The sequence below is a fragment of the Panthera uncia genome, chromosome X (genome assembly GCF_023721935.1).
Source record: "Panthera uncia isolate 11264 chromosome X, Puncia_PCG_1.0, whole genome shotgun sequence".
NCBI lineage: Eukaryota > Metazoa > Chordata > Mammalia > Carnivora > Felidae > Panthera > Panthera uncia.
Genome location: NC_064817.1, coordinates 122547939 through 122566948, shown reverse-complemented (window position 1 = coordinate 122566948; position 19010 = coordinate 122547939). Strand labels below are relative to the sequence as shown.

The window sequence follows — 19010 nt, the reverse complement described above, 5'->3', positions numbered from 1 at the left end:
TGTTATAAGTGGAGTATTAAGGTCCCCTGCAACTACCATATTCTTACCAATAAGATTGCTTATGTTTTTGATTGTTTTATATATTTGGTGCTTCCAAATTGGGTGAAAAAACATTTATAATTGTTAGCATTGGGTGCATAAACATTTGTAATTTTTGGCTCTTCTTGATGGATATACCCCATAATTATGATATAATGCCCTTCTCCATTTATTATTACAGCCTTTAGTTTAAAATCCAGCTTGTCTGATATAAGTATGGCCACTCCAGCTTTCTTTTGACTTTTAGTAGCATGATAGATGGTTCTCCATCCCCTTACTTTCAATCTAAAGGTGTCCTCAGGTCTAAAATGGGTCTCTTGTAGACAGCAAATAGATGGGTCTTGTTTTTTTATCCATTCTGATACCCTATGTCTTTTGATTGGAGCAATTTAGTCCATTTACATTCAGTATTATTATTGAAAGCTATGGATTTAGAGTCATTGGGTTATCTGTAGGTTTCATGCTTGTAGTGATGTCTCTGGTCCTTTGTGGTCTTTGCAACATTCCACTCATAGAGTCCCCCTTAGGATCTCTTGTAGGGCTGCTTTAGTGGTGATGAACTCCTTCAGTTTTTGTTTGTCTGAGAAAACCTTTATCTCTCCTTCTATTCTGAATGACAAGCTTGCTGGATAAAGGATTCTTGGCTGCATATTTTTCCTATTCAGCACATTGAATATTTCCTGACACTCCCTTCTGGCCTGTCAAGTTTCAGTAGATAGGTCTGCTACTCCTGTTATGTCTATCCTTGTAGGTTAAGGCCCATTTGTCCCTAGCTGCTTTCAGGTTTCTCTCTTTATCTTTGTATTTTGCCAGTTTCACTATGATATTGTCGTGCAAAAGATCGATTCCTGTTATGTATGAAAGGAGTTCTCTGTGTCTCCTGGATTTTAATGTCTGCTTCCTTCCCCAGATTGTGGAAGTTCTCAGCTATGATTTGTTCAAGTACACCTTCGGCCCCTTTCTCTCTCTCTTCTTCTTCTGGAACTCCTATGATATGGTTGTTACATTTCATTGACTCAGTTCTCTAATTCTCCCCTCATGGTCTAGAATTTTTTTATCTCTCTTTTTCTCAGCTTCATCTTTTTCCATAATTTAATTTTCTATTTCACTTATCCCCTCTGCCTCTTAAATCCTCACTATCACCACCTCTAGTTTATTTTGCACCTCAATTACAGCATTTTTAAATTTATCATGACTATTTTTTGGTTCCTTGATCTCTGCAGCAATATATTCCCTGCTGTCTTCCAAGCTTTTTTCAAGCCCAGCAATTAATCTTTTCAACGTTTTTTTTTTTAATTTTTTTTTAATTTATTTTTGGGACAGAGAGAGACAGAGCATGAACGGGGGAGGGGCAGAGAGAGAGGGAGACACAGAATCGGAAACAGGCTCCAGGCTCCGAGCCATCAGCCCAGAGCCTGACGCGGGGCTCGAACTCACGGACCGCGCGAGATCATGACCTGGCTGAAGTCGGACGCTTAACCGACTGCGCCACCCAGGTGCCCCAAGCCCAGCAATTAATCTTATGGCTATTAATTATGGCTACATTCTTGTTCAGTTATATTGTTTGTATCTGTTTTGATCAATTCTTTAGCTGTCATTTCTTCCCGGAACTTCTTTCGAGTAGAATTATTCTTTTCATCATTTTGGCTACTTTTCTGTCCCTTATGTGTTTTAAAAGCTCATTATGTGTCCTGCACCTGCGAGCACTACTATATTAGAGAGGAGTCATGCACTGCCCAGGGCCTGACCCTTCAGGAGGTGTTTTTTGGAGTGTGTTACTTGCACTCTGTTGTTGTGACTTTGGTTGCTTTATCTCCCTACTTGTAGTGATGTTTGGACCCTCCACCAGCTGTGCTTTGATTTGTTCATTGAAGTAACCCTGGAAAGAAAACAAACAAAAAAACACAAACAAAAGCCAAAAACAAACAAAACGAAATGATGAAACAAACAAAAAAAAACCCCACAAACAAACCAGAAACCCCAAAAACACCATCTACAAAAAACAACGGGGTGACGGTGGTGTTGATGAAAGAGGCTTTATCCCTTACCAAGAGAGAAATGACAGGGGCAGGGAAAAAGAAAAGACAAGAGAATTGACCAGGCAGAGAAACTATATGGCTTAAATCAGAGAGAGAGAGAGAGGAAAATAAAGGAGACATAGAATATGTATAAAGAGAATAGATTATATATGTCTGCTTTAACAAGCCAACAACCAGAATACCAGACTAGAGAAGGGAAGAAATAAGAAGGAGAAAAGGAAGGGGGGAAATATATATATATATATATATATATATATATATATAAGAATTGTCCAATAATTAAATTAGAATATGCAAAACTGCTGGGTGCCTTGGTACTTACTGGTGGCAGTGCTGGTCTGGAGGAGGGGTCGTCTGGTTCATCAGCATCTATCCCGCTCCAGTAGATATGCAGTTACCAGGTGCAGAGGGGTGTGGTTTCATGTAGGCAGGTCCTGCCTCCACTGTGGACCTGCTGTCTATTCCCTGAAGCCCCACCTTGTTGGTGATGGGGAGAAAAATGGCGACACCCCAGTCTCTCCTCCACGGGCCAGGTTTCTCAAACCACTCTGTTCAGTCCATCCTCAGAGTGCCACAGTCACAAACAAGGCAGTTTGTTCCACTCCGCTGACTCCCACACCTCCCTGGCACTCAGCTGGGATTTAAACCCCGATGTCTTAAAGGGTCTTGCTCCGTGTGCGTCCAGGTTCCAGGGAAGTGCCACTACGTGCCCACTGATATATGGTCTCTGGCTGGTGGGCGCAGGCAGTCTTTGTCCTTTGAATGGTTATATACCTTCTCCCCACAGCTCTCCATGCCTCGAGGGGGTTGCTTTCTTTCACTGAGGACTGCGCCTCTGAACTAGTTACCAAGCCCAGGGCTGGCTCCCCTCCTCCCCAGGTGCATGAATAGGGCAACCAGCCCCAGTCTGGAGAAAGCCCCACAGAGATTGGATCTTGGTTTTTCTCTTGTCCAGATACAGTCCTACACTTCCCAAGCCTCTCTCTTCCCTTTGTCTCTACGCAGAAGGGGATCCCTCCCATCTGTGTCTGCACCACCTGTTTTATCTCTCCCAGTTTGCAGTCACACACCTATGGCCCTCCAGGTTGTCTCTGTGGGCCCCTGGAGACGTCTCTGTTACTCTGCAGCCCTGACTCTTGGAATTCAAAGTCTTTTGGCCTCAACACTGCTGTGTTTGAAAGACAAGGGAACTTTGGGTCCCCACACTTCTCCGCCATGTTGGATCTCCTCCTACCCATTCATTCCTTAGTAGGATGTTCTTTAATCTCCATAGATTTGTAGCCTTTCGAATTTTTTTATGGTTGACTTCAAGTTTCATAGCATCGTGGTCTGAAAATATGCATGGTATGATCTGTTGTAGACTCTGGGTCTGGAGTTCTCTCTTGTCCAGCAAGAAAGCAGGACACAGGATTAAAAATGTGAGAGAGGCTAATGTCCGGGAGGAAACAGCACCAAGTAAGGGTCCTTTCTCCATTTTTATTAGGATCAGAAGGCTTACAAACATGGTGATGGATGTGCACAGAGACAATGAAATCATGAATATTAATTCATGGGCGTGAGGGAAAGGGGGTTTTGAAGATATGCAGTAAGGGTTTGGGTCAATACAAAACAAAATCTTGGTTTACAGCTGAGGTGAGGCCCCACCTCTGTTTACCTAAACTGGCCTAGGGGACATGAAAGACCATGCTACCCCAGGGTCAACAAGGCACCTTTCTTTTGCTAATTAGTTCCACTCTGGGCAACTTCGCTCTGCTACGGTCGATAGCCCTATTTACCTGTTTACCTAATTTGGCCCTTCCTTCCTGTGAAAGCAGCTTTCTGCTATTATACTAAGTTGGGGTGCAATCCCGTCCTGAATACCTAATCTTTTTTACCTCATCTTGGATGTTTTCATCCTGAGATACCCTATTCCTATACTTTTGTCCTATACTGGGGGCCTTCGCCCTGCTTGTCCTATACTGGGGGACTTTGCCCCATTTACCTAATCTTATTTATCTAATCTCATTTACCCAAACTTGGGTGTGTACATCCTATGGCTATTTCTTTATGCTTTGTTACCCATAGGTGCAAGCTCAGGAAATTCCTAAGCTTATTCCCCACAATGATCTAAATATTTTTGTACTTGTTGAGGGCTGATTTGCGACCCAGTATGTGATCTATTCTGGAGAATGTTCCATGTGCACTCTAAAAGAATGTGCATTCTGCTGCTTTAGGATGAAATGTTCTGAATGTATCTGTTAAGTCCTTCTGGTCCAGTGTGTCACTAAAAGCCATTGTTTCCTTGTTGATTTTCTGCTTATATTGTCTATCCATTGTTATAAGTGGAGTATTATAGCCCCCTATTATTGTAGTAGTATTATTGAGTTTCTTTATGTTTGTTATTGTTTTATATATTTGGATGTTCAAGTTGGGGGCATAAATATTTACAACTGTTAGATCTTCCTCATGGATAGACCCCTTAATTATGATGTAATGCCCTTCTTCATCTGTTAGTCTTTGGTGTAAAATCTAGTATAAGTATGGCTACTCTGGCTTTCTTTTGATGTTCATTTGCATGATGTTTCTCCATCCCCTCACTTTCAATCTGCTGGTGTCCTTAGGTCTAAAATGAATCTCTTGTAGGCAGCATATAGATGGGTCTTGTCTTTTTAAATCCATTCTGATACCCTATGTCTCTTGATTGGAGCATTTAGCCCATTTACATTCAGAGTGATTATTGATAGATATGAATTTTGTGCCATTGTACTACCTGTAAAGTCATTGTTTCTGGAGATTTTCTCTGTTCCTTTCTAGTCTTTGTGGCTTTTGGTCTTTCTTTCCCTTTAATATTTCTTGTAGTGCTGGTTCAGTGGTCAGGAATTCCTAGTTTTTGTTTATCTGGTTAACTTTTGATCTCTCCTATTCTGAATGCCAGCCTTAGTGGATAAAGTATTCTTGGCATATTTTCCCCATTCAGCACACTGAGTATATCATACTACTCCTTTCTGGTCTGCTAAATTTTTGTGGAATGATCAGCTACTAATCTTGTCTTCCCTTGTAGGTTAGGGATTTCTTTTCCCTTACTGCTTTCAGTATTCTTTCCTTATCTCTGTATTTTTTAAATTTTACTATGATATGTCTTGGTGTTGGCCAGCTTTAGTTGATTTTGATGGGAGTTCACTCTGCCTCCTGGATTTGGACGTCTGTTTCCTTCCCCAGATTAGGGAAGTTTTCAGCTATAATTTGCTCAAATAAATTTTCTGTCCCCCTTTCCTTCTCTTCTTCTGGGGCTTCTATGATATGAATGTTATTATGCTTTATGGAGTTTCTGAGTTCCCTAAGTCTACATTTATAATCCAATATTTTTCTTTCCCTCTTTTCAGCTTCATTATTTTCCATAATTTTATCCTCTATATCACTTGTTTATTCCTCTGCTTCTTCCATCTTTATGGTCATTAAATCCAGTTGATTTTACACCTCAGTTATAGCATTTTTTATTTCAGCCTAATTTTTAGGTCTTTTATCTCTGCTGTAAGGGACTCCCTGGTATCTTCTATGCTTTTCTCAAGCCCAGCTGGTATCCTTATGATAGTTGTTTTAAATTCTGGTTCATATTACTTTTATCTTTCTTGATTAGATCCTTGTCCATGATCTCTCTGTGTTCTTTCTTTTGGGACAAATTCCTGTCTTGGCATTTTGTCTAGGTCTCTGTCTTCTGTATGTTAGGAATGCCTGTTATGTTTCCTACTCCTGACAGTAATGGATCTATTAAGAAGATGTCATATACTTTCCAGGGCCTGGAGCTTCCATGTTTCTGGTGCATGCTGGGTTCACTCTGCTGTTGTGTTTTGGCTGCTGTTTCCCTCCGTTAAGTTCTCTGCAGAGTTTCTCCGCCTGTGTTGGGGAGTGTTTGGACCCTGCCCACTGGTTGGTGGGTTTTAATTAGGTGTGTTTTGGTCTGCTTGTTCAAAGAGGCTAGATCCTATTTCTCTTAAGAGCTGAAGCTTTGAAACACTCTATGACCAGCAGACTTGGTGTGTGTGTGTGTGTGTGTGTGTATTTGTGGTCCTCTTGGGGAGGGGCCCACTGCTGCTCTCACAGCACACATGCCCTAGTAAAAAAGCACCTGCAGAACACGGGGGTGGGGTGGGGTGGCGGGGCTTGGCGCAAGCTGCTCAAGACTCCACTGTGGGCGCTGTGCCGCTCACTGAAGTCTGTCCATACTGATGGGCAGGGGTAAAAATGGCATCATCCCACTACTCTCTCATCCCTGAGGAGTTCATGCCCACTGGTGTTCATGAAGCTCTCACAGAAGAGTAAATAATCTCCCCTCATGTGTCCCAGGTATCCCTCAGATCCCTGACTTCACCCTGTGTCTGAGCTGTCTGCCCACCCAACAGGACAGTCCTGTGTTTTATCTGCCCACCTAGCAGCACAGTCCTGTGTTGTACCCCAGGTGCACTGGTTGGGTTTCAAAACTCCAAATTTTAGGGATCTGTCATGGCATGGACCTGCACTGATCTTCTAGGGGAGAGTTTTGCTGTGCTGCGGCTGGTGGTGTGTCCCAGAAGGGCAGTTGCACAAATGCACAGGGGCTTGGAGTTTATGGTAAAGTGCAGCAAAAAGCCAACATCCAAGTTAGCTGCCCTCAGCAGGTGCCTCTGCTATGTTAATGAACTCAATGGTACCTAATGACTCTGCTGTCTGTGGAGAGACAGTGCCACCTCTCCTAAATGCACTCCAAGAAGGGGAACTGTCTCTCCCGGTGCCACCCAGAGGATTCTCAGACCATGCTGTCCATTCTTGGGCCTCTGCCCTCCTCCACAGGAACACCTCTATGCCCACCAAGCTCCACCCTGGTGATGGTATGCACTTCTAAGACTTCAGACTTTGAGCTCTGTTGCTTATAAAAACTTGGGATAATCAGGTCCTCTCATTTTCCCCATCAATGATTTTGGGGAATTTTTTAAAAGTTTATTTATTTTGAGAGAGAGAGAGAGAGAGAGCGAGCACGCAAGGCAGGGAGGGGCAGAGGGAGAGGGAGAGAATCCCAAGCTGGCTCCATGTTCAGCACGGAGCCTGATACGGGGCTGATCCCATAACCTGGGATCATGACCTGAGACGAAACCAAGAGTCAGATGTTTAACCCATTGAGCCACCCAGGCACCCCTGGGGAATTGTTTACCTTGTGCACTGCACATGCACTCTCACTCTCCTTCTCTCCTCTCTCCCTAATCAGGGGTTCTGCTTCTCTGCAGCACCCATGATTCTATTCTCCCCCAGATCCCATCTCTACATCTACCTTCCTCAGTGTGGCCTCTTTTCTCCCACTAGTTGTGCAGTTTGTTCTCTAAGTCCTCAGATTGATTTCTTGGGTATTCAGAATGATTTGATATTTATCTGTGCTCAAGTGATGAGGCAAGCATAGGGTCCCCCTATTACTCTGCCATCTTAACTCCTCCCGGGCCACAATTCTTAATGTATTTTTAGCATAAGTGAACTATGATAAAACGTCATCAGACGAAATTAGATTCAAGGAGGAAAGCTCATTGCAGTAGTCTTAAATTTTATTAATGCCTTCAATTTGTGCGTCATTTAAAACAAGATATGTGCTTTCAAAAGCATTCTTATACATAAATAGACCAATGAACAGTTAAGTAATTTATCCCTAAAACATGCACATCACTTTTACTCAGGTGTGTATAAGAAAGGGAAATAAGCTTTTAAGTCTTTTTCTTTGGATTAAAGACATTTGGAAATTATTATTCAGGAATGCCAAATGTTCTCCTGGAAGAAATGTGTTTTCCAGTAGGAAATGCTGATGTAATTAAAAGGCATTAGTGTTGATAAAGAAGACCAAGAAACACTTGTGCTATGTGTGATCACGAAGAGTCCCAGTGGGCCTAAAGTATATGTCAAAGAAATGAATCAGAGAGCATGAATGAAAAGGTGTATGCAGATGGAAGAACAGGTAGCATGAGTCAGATTATGTGACACGTATATATTCAAGGCACGTGACTAGGATTACACAGATGGCTAGGTTTTACAGACTACATTGTTCTTTCATTTGGAAAATAGTCAAATGTAATATAATTTCCATTTACTGGCATTTATTGATAAATAAATGCAATTAGATTTAGGGCAGCAAATGTCCTTTCAGATACACACCAAACTACATAATAGCTAACAGATGCCAGTGTAGCCAAAGCAGTATGATCACACTCCAGTTTTCCCACACTGCAGTTAAATGGATGTTAAACTTTCTGATAATGTTTCTATACACCATAATGTCTACTCTCAAGTTTCGCAAAAGAATTCTTCAAAACTAGTCAGATTAGAGAATTTATTAATCCACAAAGGATACTAAAACTAGTATTCAACAGCAGTCAAACCCAAACCCTAGAGTTGGCAGTTGACTATATTCAGTTTGGGCTTCTCCCAGACTGGAAAAAATTACCCACACTACCTCCTCTTCATACATCTCTAAAACACTAGCACATCCACTGTGGTTCTTTTATTTTTCTCTGGTGAGCCAGAAGAATTTGCCTTTCCACCTCCTATACTACCCATTCTATTAACCGTACAATTGCCCTAATTATCCACCAAAGAGAAAGAAATATATAAAAAACCACAACCTTCAACAATATTTAAACCATCATCTTTTCAAATCAACTGCAATGGGGGAAAGAGAGGATATCAAGCTCTGCAAAGTTTGTGAATGGTTAAAACTTTCTTCCTGAAAGTGAATACTAGGAGGACAAGGTTACATCTGTGTGTTTCTAGTGGGCTAGCAAAATGTTCCCCATATGACTGAAAGAAAATGTTTAAAACTTTACCTGCATGGGCTCCTGGAAACAAGCAGCACCAACAAATTAATTACAATTCCCCAAGTAACAACAATTCTCCATTTATATTGTTTTCAAGCACCTAAAACTCTTCAATAGCAAAAGACATTAGGATGAGATGTTAGCAATGCTTTCTCTTGAATACTGTTGTGTGCACAAACAAAGTTCATCCAAAGTCTTAGTAGACAGTGTTTAAGACTGGTGGTTTCTACCTCGGTGATAGCTTTGTGCAATTGCAAACAAAAATGTTTCTCTAAGCAGATGACTCTAGTTAATGAACTAAAGAAACAAAAGCCTTTTTAAGGCTACTGCTGCAATAAATGGTTCAATCTGAAGTGCACTGGAATAAACTGGACAAAGATAAATCTGGAAGCATACAACAAGATTAAAAAAAAGAAATAGAAGAGAGTTGAAGAGACTGGCAGACACCATCTGTCAGTATTCAAAGGCTTGAATCACATGGATTGCTTTTAACTCCTTGTTCTCTCATATCCTTGGTTAATGATAACTTTTCCTTGTTTTATTTCTTCACACAACTTGGCCATGTAAATCCACCACAGAGAGGTGACACAATGATATAGATGAACACCTAGAGGGAGAGAGAAGGCAGTTTTTTTTCTTGACTCTATCATAGGCTCATAAATAAGATATAAAGCAAAGCAAAAACCTATTAACAGATATTAGTTCCATTACAGTAGCAGTTGTGTAATAATATAATACACCAACCAAGTATTTTCAAAGGTAGAAGCGGAATTAAAATGATCCTTTTTATTATAGCTCTCACATGTTTGAATTCCACTATACTTTCTTCATTGGGAGAGAAAGCACTGGAGTTGTTTCTCTTCACTAGGAACCAGGCAGAATCAAGCTACATGAGTTAACTCTCATGAAACATCATTAATTATCAAGATCGCAAATTATCATAATTCTCCTGAAGTATGATTTTATTATGAAGCACATTTTTAGGTTTTACACATGCATTGCTTTTCATTATTAGGATGATTAGAAATATTTAAAAGTATAAGGAGAGATTCTACATCTACATAATCTATGAGCAAGAATGTTATGAAACTTTTAGTGAATAATGATATAATTACAATTACCGAATCAAAGGAAAGCTGACGATACAAGCAACAGTAAAAACACTAGTCCTATTGTAGATGTGTTAGCTTTTTAACCGTATTGTAATTTTAAAGTATGATTTTTTTAATGGTATATGCTTGTTCACATTACTAAATTCCAAAGATATATTTATTTTAAAAATTAGGTTCACTGCATTAATTTAGTCATTTGTCTTTCTTTAAATTTCAACTTTTTTGAGATCTTTAAGTGGCTGATTTCATTACTCAGTGCCTGGAAAAAAATACATTTATGAATTCCATGCTCACTTCCAAAAGTCAGCAGAGTGTTTTTGCCTACTCTATAAATGTCAGGGAGGGGGATGGTTTATAGCAAATTCTGGCTATTAATGAATAGTTTAAACTCTACACACACACACACACACACACACACACACAGATATTCCAATTTGACATGAAGTTGACTATTTGCCACAGACAAAATATAAGGATTTTTAAAGCTAAAGTACAATATATTAGGTGACAACAGCTTTTGGGAAAGACTGATACTGCATTAAGAGCGGTGCTATGCATGTAGTAAGTAATCAATAAATATAGTCTGAATTTAACAATAATCTAGCTTTATAAATCAATCTAAATTCCCAGACCCAAGCAGAAGGAAGAAGGCTAAACTAAGGAGCCTAGAATGTGCCGCCTGAGTATCCTGAGCAAGGAAACATTCAAGGCCATGGCACAATTTCCAGTAGAACATCAACAGATCGATGGCTGCCCTTCTCTGTTAGGTAGATCCAGCTATCTAAACTGGAGGTCTTTCAACAGGGGGTCAAGGAAAAGCGGAGCTGATTCAGAGGAATCTGCTCAGAATTAACTTTGGGCTTCTGCAAATGGCAACAGGATAGGGAGAAAGGCTGCTTTGCCCAGCCACAAACTACCTTCAATGTAAAGCACCTTCCTCCCACTCTCCTGAGAGCAGCAAGTCTCAAACTTTTGGTTCAGAACCTCTTTATACTCTTAAAATTTATTGAGGATTCCAAATAGCTCTTAAAATAAAAATAATAGACCCATTAGAGATAAACATAACTATTTTTCTCCAAGGTCAGTTTTATGTGTCAATTTTGCTAGGCTACAGTACACAGTTACCCAATCAAACACAAATCTAGGTGTTACTGTATTTTGTAGATGTGATTAAAGCTCATATTATCAGTTGCTTTTCAGTAAAGCAGATTATCCTACATAATCTGAATTAGCCTAAATCAACCAGTTAGAAGTCCTTAAGGGCAGAGCTGAGGTTTCCTTGATGAAGAAGAAATTATGCCTGTGTATTACAGCTTTGTTCCTGCCCCAGAGGTCCAGCCTGCCCTTCCTGACAGCCTGCCCTGAGGATTTTGAACTTGCCTAGCCGTTCCCACCATAGCATAAGCTACTTCCCTGTGATGCATATCTTAATATATATCCGGAGAAATTCAAGGAGATGGTACATCTGTTACAAGGACAATTCCATGGAAAAAAAAAAGTTATACTAAGAATAATAAGAGTTCTTAGAAATTTAAAGCATGGCTATGAAAAATAAATACATAGAATGAAGAGAGCTGAAAAGAAAATTAACTTGCAGGAAGAGTGAACTGAATGATTCTTCCAGAATGCAATGCAAAAAGGAGTTTAAGCATATTAAAATGGTTACCAGACATTTAGGATAGTTCAAAGAGGTCCAATTTATTTTTACATAGGGGTTACAAAAGGAGAACAGCATATAGACTCATTTATATTTATAGACAAGAGAAATACTAGATAAGAGAACTACTAAATAAACATTATGAAACAGAACTCATAATGCATTAAAGGAATACTACATAATAGTCACTTAGTATTTTATCCCAGAAATGAAAGGATAATTTTAAGTACGTTTATTAATGTAATTCTTTATATTAATATTAAATGTAGATAGTCATATTATTAATTCATTGGGAACAGAAATATCATTTCCCAAAATTAAATGCCTATTCCTGACTAAAACTTTAGGCAATCTAGAAACAAAAATAAAATTATTTAACTTGAAAATAAAAATCTAACAAGAATTCATTACTATTACTCTTAACAATGAAATATTAGAAGCATTCCTATTAAAACCAGAAACTAAAGATGCCACTGACACCATAATTATTCCACATTGCTAGTAACTTTAAATTATATGTATATATGTATACATACCTATATGTAATTACACAGAATTATATATAATGTGCATGTATAAATTTGATGAGGTTGAAATTATTAACAGATGGTATCATAATTTACCTATAGCAGGGGCCAGCACATTACAGCCCATGGCTTGTGAGCTAAGAATGGTTTTTATATTTTTAAAGGTTTGTTTTTAAAAAAAGGATACGTGACAGAGACTACATGCAGCCTAAAAAGCCTAAAATATTTACTACCTGGCACTTTACAGAACGTTTGCTGACTCCTGACAGAAGAATCAGAATACAGAATAAACTGACCAACTACTATAACTAATAAGAGCTATGGAAAGTTGCCAGACACAAAAACAGATTAGAAAAGAGAAAAGAGAAATAAAGAAATGGAACATGCAATCAACTAGAAAATAGAAATGTAACTAGAAAATATGGAGTCAATTACAAAATGTATTTTTTTAAATACAAAAGGAGAGAGAGGGAGACACAGAATCCGAAGCAGGCTCCAGGCTCCGAGCTGTCAGCACAGAGCCCAACACGGGGCTCGAACTCACGAACCGTGAGATCATGACCTGAGCCAAAGTCGGAGGCTCAACCGACTGAGCCACACAGGCGCCCCACAAAATGTAATCTTAAAAGAACGCCATTTCAGTAGTGACAAAAACATTAAATATCCAGGAATATTTGGAATGCCTTGCATGACTCCTTACATATAAACATTCTCAGTAGCAAGATGAGATGTAAGTAGAATATTTTGGAGTGAATTCATAGCAAAGCTTCTTCTTGCTCATGTGTCTTACCACGGAAAGTTATATGTAGCTCATTTCAGAGTGCTAACAACTGAGAAAGAATTCCAGCTTCGAACTTCTTAAAGTTTGAAAAATAAAGTAACTCACTATAATGCCAAAAACTTACGATTGATACGATGATGATGATGATAGTGAGCTTGAGATTCTTCATACACATGGCTCGTGCAAGATTTCTGCTGGTTGTTTTGAAGGTCACAGACTAGGGGAAAAAAACATGAATTATTTGATCCCTGGCACTGACTGCATGACTGATTTGTAGTAATTTCTGTAAACATTTTACTTTCATTAATCATGTTGAATCAAGAATTTATTACTGTCATCACAGGTAGAGACTAGCCATTCATAATCACTAGTTCTCAGAAGCAGGACTCTGTCAGGTATACAGTGAGCAGTATGAGCCCACTGGAAAAGCTTCTCCCCTTTTTCTTCTCCACCAAAGTAATATGCATGGTGCCAAGCATCAGAAGTGGTTCTTCCTGCTAGTGTGAAAGCCTTTTCCTCTTTACGCTTTTCCAGTAAGAAAGGTTCCCTCTAAGTCAGTTGTTTGCAAACACATTTGCCTGTTCTGCCTAATATAATCGTGGGATTTGAGCCATAAAAATCTGTTCAATTTCCACAAGAAGGTTACGTATTTACTTGTATGAGGCCCCAAACCCAAGGAACTTTGCTTCATCCATTATCCATTTTCTTCTGCAAGAGTGACTTCTCAATAATTCCCACCAGGACACAAACAGTTTAAAACAACCGAACAACAAAATTCCCTAATAGCCCAGCAATTCCACTCCTAGGTATATACCAAACAAAGTTGTATGCTCAAGTTCACCAAAAGTGGAAGAAACATTTCAATTATACATATACTTCAGATACTCAAGAAGGTAGAGGAAAGTATGCATCTGCAAAGGAAACATGTGGAAGATCTAAAAAAGAACCAAATCAAACTTGTAGAGACAAGAAATATATGAGGAGGGAATAATAACAGATTACAAACCACAAAAGAAACGTAATAGAAAGTATCCGAAATGAAATGCAGAAAGAAAAAAGGCTGAAAAAATGAACAGATCAATGGGACAAAATAGAGACTCTAGAATTAGAATGGAATCCCAACAGGTGAGCATGGATAAACAAATTGTGGTAGGTAAATTTATACAATGGAATAGTATAAAACAATAAAATAAACTATTACCACGTGCAACAATGTGGATGAATCTCATAGGCCTAATAGTGAAAGAGGCCAGAGAGAAAACAGTATATAACATATGAATCCATTTCTATACATTTAAAAACAAGCAAAACATCATCTAGAGTGAAATAAGTCATAAAATGGCTACTTCTGTTGGGGATTATTAATAGGAAGGAGCATGAGGCAGCTTTCCGAGGTATTGGGAATGTTTTTTTTCTTGACCTAAGCAGTGGTTACATAGGTATAGATATATGTGTAAAAGACTACTGAATGGTACACTTGCCGCACTTTATCCTATATAGGTTATTCCTCCATAAAGAGAGACATCTGTTAGTTAATTAGTATCTTTCGTTATTCCGGGTCACACAGCCAACAAAATTAAAGACTTATTTGGAAAGTACAAACTATACTAACACTGGCCAAACACAGACTGTTCTAGCTAAATATAGGGCAATCTTCATAGATTAAGAATTTGGTCTGCAGATCTGGAATCAGATACTTCTTTGCCCCATAGCAATGGGTGACAAAGTGAGCCATTATAAAAACCTGGTATTCTGACTTGCTGTATGGTACCGCCCTTCCTCCAATTTCCATGTGCTTTGACCGAAATAAAACTATTATCCTCCTAAGAACTATTGTTAATAGAGGTCTCTATAAAACTAACAGTAACAGTAAACATTGAAATAGCTCTTATTTTGCACCAGATACTGTGTTAGGCATTTTGCATGCATTACCTGCTTTAATGAGGTACATCTCCATTTTACAGATGATGAGGACTGAGGCATAGAGACGTTAAGTAATTTGCCTAAGATCACAAAACTAAGTGGCAAAGATGTGATTCATCCCAGGCATCCTGACTGTGGAGCTTGTGCTGCTAACCACTACGATCTAGCTGCCAGTAAGAATAAACATGATTACTTACTGATCCATTTCAAGGTGTAAACTACTCTATATTTAAATTTGTAATTGTGTAGACCTAAAATTTAACTGATCTCTGCCCTCCATCTACTCACATCTATTCACTGTATATCTACCATCTTTTCCTCAAAACCTTCATCCACTTTCTGGATGGAAAGTGCAAAGACACATATAACTGTAGCATAAGTAGGGCTCATTGGCCCTTCCCAATATCAAATGACTCTTGCTTGATACAATGAAGGCTCAAGCTGCCATGGTCAGCAAGAAAGAGACTGAACTGTTCAGTTTTCATGATTCATGCTGGATCACAACTGGCCTGCATATTTGTTTCATGTTTCACAAAATGTATAGAAACTGGTATATGCTGCTGAGCTAAATTATAAAGGCACCAATCTAAAGCTTTACAAAACTGTTTCCATACTGTATATTGAGTATATTCCCCAAACCAAAATTTTCTTAATGGCTTCTAATGGCTTGTGGCTTTTATTCTGTACCTATACCTCATTATTATCCTCATCATCACAACATTATCACATAATGGAGGTTAGAAAGGAAAAAAATGCAAATTATTAAATTTAACATATTTCCCTATTATGTTAGCCATCAACCACAGTTTCTCTACTTTATTTAGACCCTGAAAAAATATTACCATATCCCATACTTACCGAATCCACAAGATTTTCTGTTTTATCTATCAATAATTCCAATCTTTCTCCTCGCTGAGCTACCAAATCTGAAAATGTTGGGAAAAAAACCCAGTAAATATCATTTTATATTATAAATCTTCTATTTTTGTTTTTAAGACAAATATGATTTTTTTTTAATTTTTTTTTTCAATGTTTTTTATTTATTTTGGGACAGAGAGAGACAGAGCATGAACGGGGGAGGGTCAGAGAGAGAGGGAGACACAGAATCGGAAACAGGCTCCAGGCTCCGAGCCATCAGCCCAGAGCCTGACGCGGGGCTCGAACTCACGGACCGCGAGATCGTGACCTGGCTGAAGTCGGACGCTTAACCGACTGCGCCACCCAGGCGCCCCAAGACAAATATGATTTTAATTGTAGTTGGTATTCTTGACAACTCATTTACTACAGGAGCACCTTTAAGTAATAAAAGACTTTAGTAAAGCTGACCAACTAAAGTAGGGATTGGCAGATTTTGTTTCTGTAAAAGGCCAGATACTAAATGTTTTAGGCTTTCTGGGGCAAATGGTCTCTGCTGCAATTACTCAACTCTGTCAGACATAGACAATATGTAAACAAATGGGCATGATGGTATTCCAATGAAACTTTATGTGGATTTGATCCAAAGGCTATAGTTTGTAAAGCTCTAAATTAAGGGTATGATTTGAGAGTTTTCAAAAATGGAGCCCTCAACATGAGTGAGAGTTGGACACTTCCAGAATTTCAGTGTGAGAAGTTCCACAGATGCTCTCTCCAACAAAACAACTATAACTTGAAAAATTATGAAAACAAACCACAGCTACCACCATTTAAAGTGTCCTACGGGCATACAGCAAATGGGAGAAACATACACAAGAAAATTAACTAATTCTTAGTAAAAACAGTGAGTCTACAGCATTTGAACCATGACCTGCCCCATGTTTCAGCACACTGACACAGAAGTTCTAGTCCTGGCAAGTAAAGCCAGGAGGCTCTCTTTCCCTCCAGGTCCCAGTCAAAGGCTATGCTTTCTCCCCACAAGGGACAAGTCATTAACATTTCTCCTCCTATCCCACGCTACCCCTAGCTCCATAATGCAAAAGCTGTTCCAGCAAGGCACACCTGATAGGCCTGGGTTCCTTTCCTTCACCTACTGCCACACATAGGGCAGAAGCTCTATTGGAAGCTTTATTAGATTACACTGGAGTAATTTATGTCTGGGGGACCTCTTACCAAAGAATACAGCAATTAGCCTGCAATTAGTGGAGGCTGACATCTGCGTGTGACAGCAACAGAGGCAGACCAGCTATCAGCCTGACAGGGAGATTAGGAAAAGAGACACTCGAAGAGGATTGTGTCATTCCAGGGTGACTGCATATGCTCAAGGCTATTCCCTCTGAGAAATGACATTAGAGGCTGCACACTGTAGGAGAACTCAAGTTCAAAGAAAAAGTGCAGCCCAGTCACTAAGCAAATAAACAACAAAACAACAAACTCTGGCGGATGGGAATCAGTACCCAGAGTTGCTATGATACATTACCTAAAACATCCAGTTTTCAACAAAAAATTATGAGATATGAAAAAAAGAGGAAACTGTGATCTACAGGGAGAAGAGCAGAGGTTGGAAACTTACCTGGCGGGGGGGGGGGTGTCAGCTATTGGACTTAGCAGTGGAATGGTATTTAAAAATCAGTAACAGAAGGAAAGCTTATGGGGTGAAGCAAAAGCAGTTCATAGAAGGAAATTTAAAGCAGTAAACATCTACATTAAAAAGAAGAAAAATGTTACGGACTGAATCATATCCCCCCAAATTCATATATTGAAGCCCCTAACCCCTAATGTGATGGCTTTGGAGATAAGGGCCTTTAGGAGATAATTAGGTTTAGATGAGGCCATGAGGGCTTATGGTAGGATTAGTGCACTTGTATTGTAAGAAGAGACACCAAAGAACTTACTCTGTCTTACTTTCTACCATGTTAAGACATAGTGATAGGGGCCATCTGCAATCTGGGAAGAGAGTTCTCACCAGAATCTGACTAGGGAGAGTATGACTAGGAAGGCACCTTGATCTTGGACTTCAAGCCTCCAGAATTGTGAAACAATGAATTTCTGTTATTTAAACCACACAGTCTACAGTAATGTTTTTATAGTAGCCTGAGCAGAGTAAGAAAAAAAGATTTCATACTAATAACCTTTCTACATTAATGAATTGGAAAAAGGAAGAGCATACTAAATCCGAAGCTAACAGAAGGAAGGAAATAAAAATTAGAACAGAAAAATTTAAAACACAGTAGAGAAAAACACTAGAGAAAAACCAGTGAAACCAGAAATAGGTTTTTGGAAAAGATCAACAAAATTGACAAATCTTTGCATAAACTGACCAAAAAAAAGAAAGGAGAGACAACTCAAATTACTGAAATAATCACTATCAACTTCACAGAAGTGAAAGGGATCCTAAGAGAATGCTACGAATGAGTATGTCAATGCATTAGATAACTTAGATAAAATGGGCAAATTCCTAGAAAGACATAAACCATCAAAACAGACTCAAGAAGAAACAGACAATTTGAACAGTTATAATAGACTGAATAATTATAATTTTTAAATTTGAGTATAGTTGACCCACAATGTTACATTCGTTTCAGCTGCACAACACAGTGATTCAACTTGTTATGCTCTGCTTACAAGTGTAGCTACCATCTGTCACCATATACTACTATCATTGACTATATTCCCTATGCTCTCCCTTTCATCCTTATGACTTGTTAACTCCCATAACTGTATCTCCCACTCCCCTTTCCCCATTTTGCCCATCTCACACCACCCTCCCTTCTTGCAGCCATCAATTTTTTGTCTATATTTATGAGGCTATTTCTGCTTTTTTGATATATTCATTTGTTGTTTAGATTCCACATATGACTGAAATCATATGGTATCTGTCTTTCTCAGTATGACTTATCTAACTTAGCATAATACCCTCTAGCTGCATCCATGTAGTTACAAATGGCAAGATATCTTTTTTATAGCTGCATAATATTCCATTATATGTACATACCACATCATTTTTATCCATTCATCTATCAATGAGCACTTAGCTTGCTTCTATATCTTACTTATTGTAAATAATTCTGGAATAAACATAGGTATGCACATATCTTTTCCAATTAATGTTTTCATTTTCTTTGGGTAAATACTCTGAGGTGCAATTATTGTATCATATGGTATTTCGATTTTTAATTTTCTGAGGAACTGCCATACTGTTTGGACAGAG

At 38.9% G+C, this 19010-nt stretch overlaps 1 protein-coding gene across 1 annotated transcript in view; it reads right to left on the bottom strand.

The window, feature by feature from the left end:
• Positions 1 to 9243: 9243 nt before the first annotated feature.
• Positions 9244 to 19010, bottom strand: part of VAMP7 (vesicle associated membrane protein 7) — a 56083-nt gene continuing 46316 nt past the window's right edge. The window contains exons 6-8 of the mRNA XM_049644550.1: positions 15743 to 15810; positions 13086 to 13178; positions 9244 to 9491 (exon numbers count right to left, since the gene is read on the bottom strand). Of these exons, the coding sequence (XP_049500507.1) occupies positions 9423 to 9491; positions 13086 to 13178; positions 15743 to 15810 (230 nt within the window). The 3' untranslated portion in view covers positions 9244 to 9422. The remainder of the gene's footprint in view (positions 9492 to 13085; positions 13179 to 15742; positions 15811 to 19010) is intronic.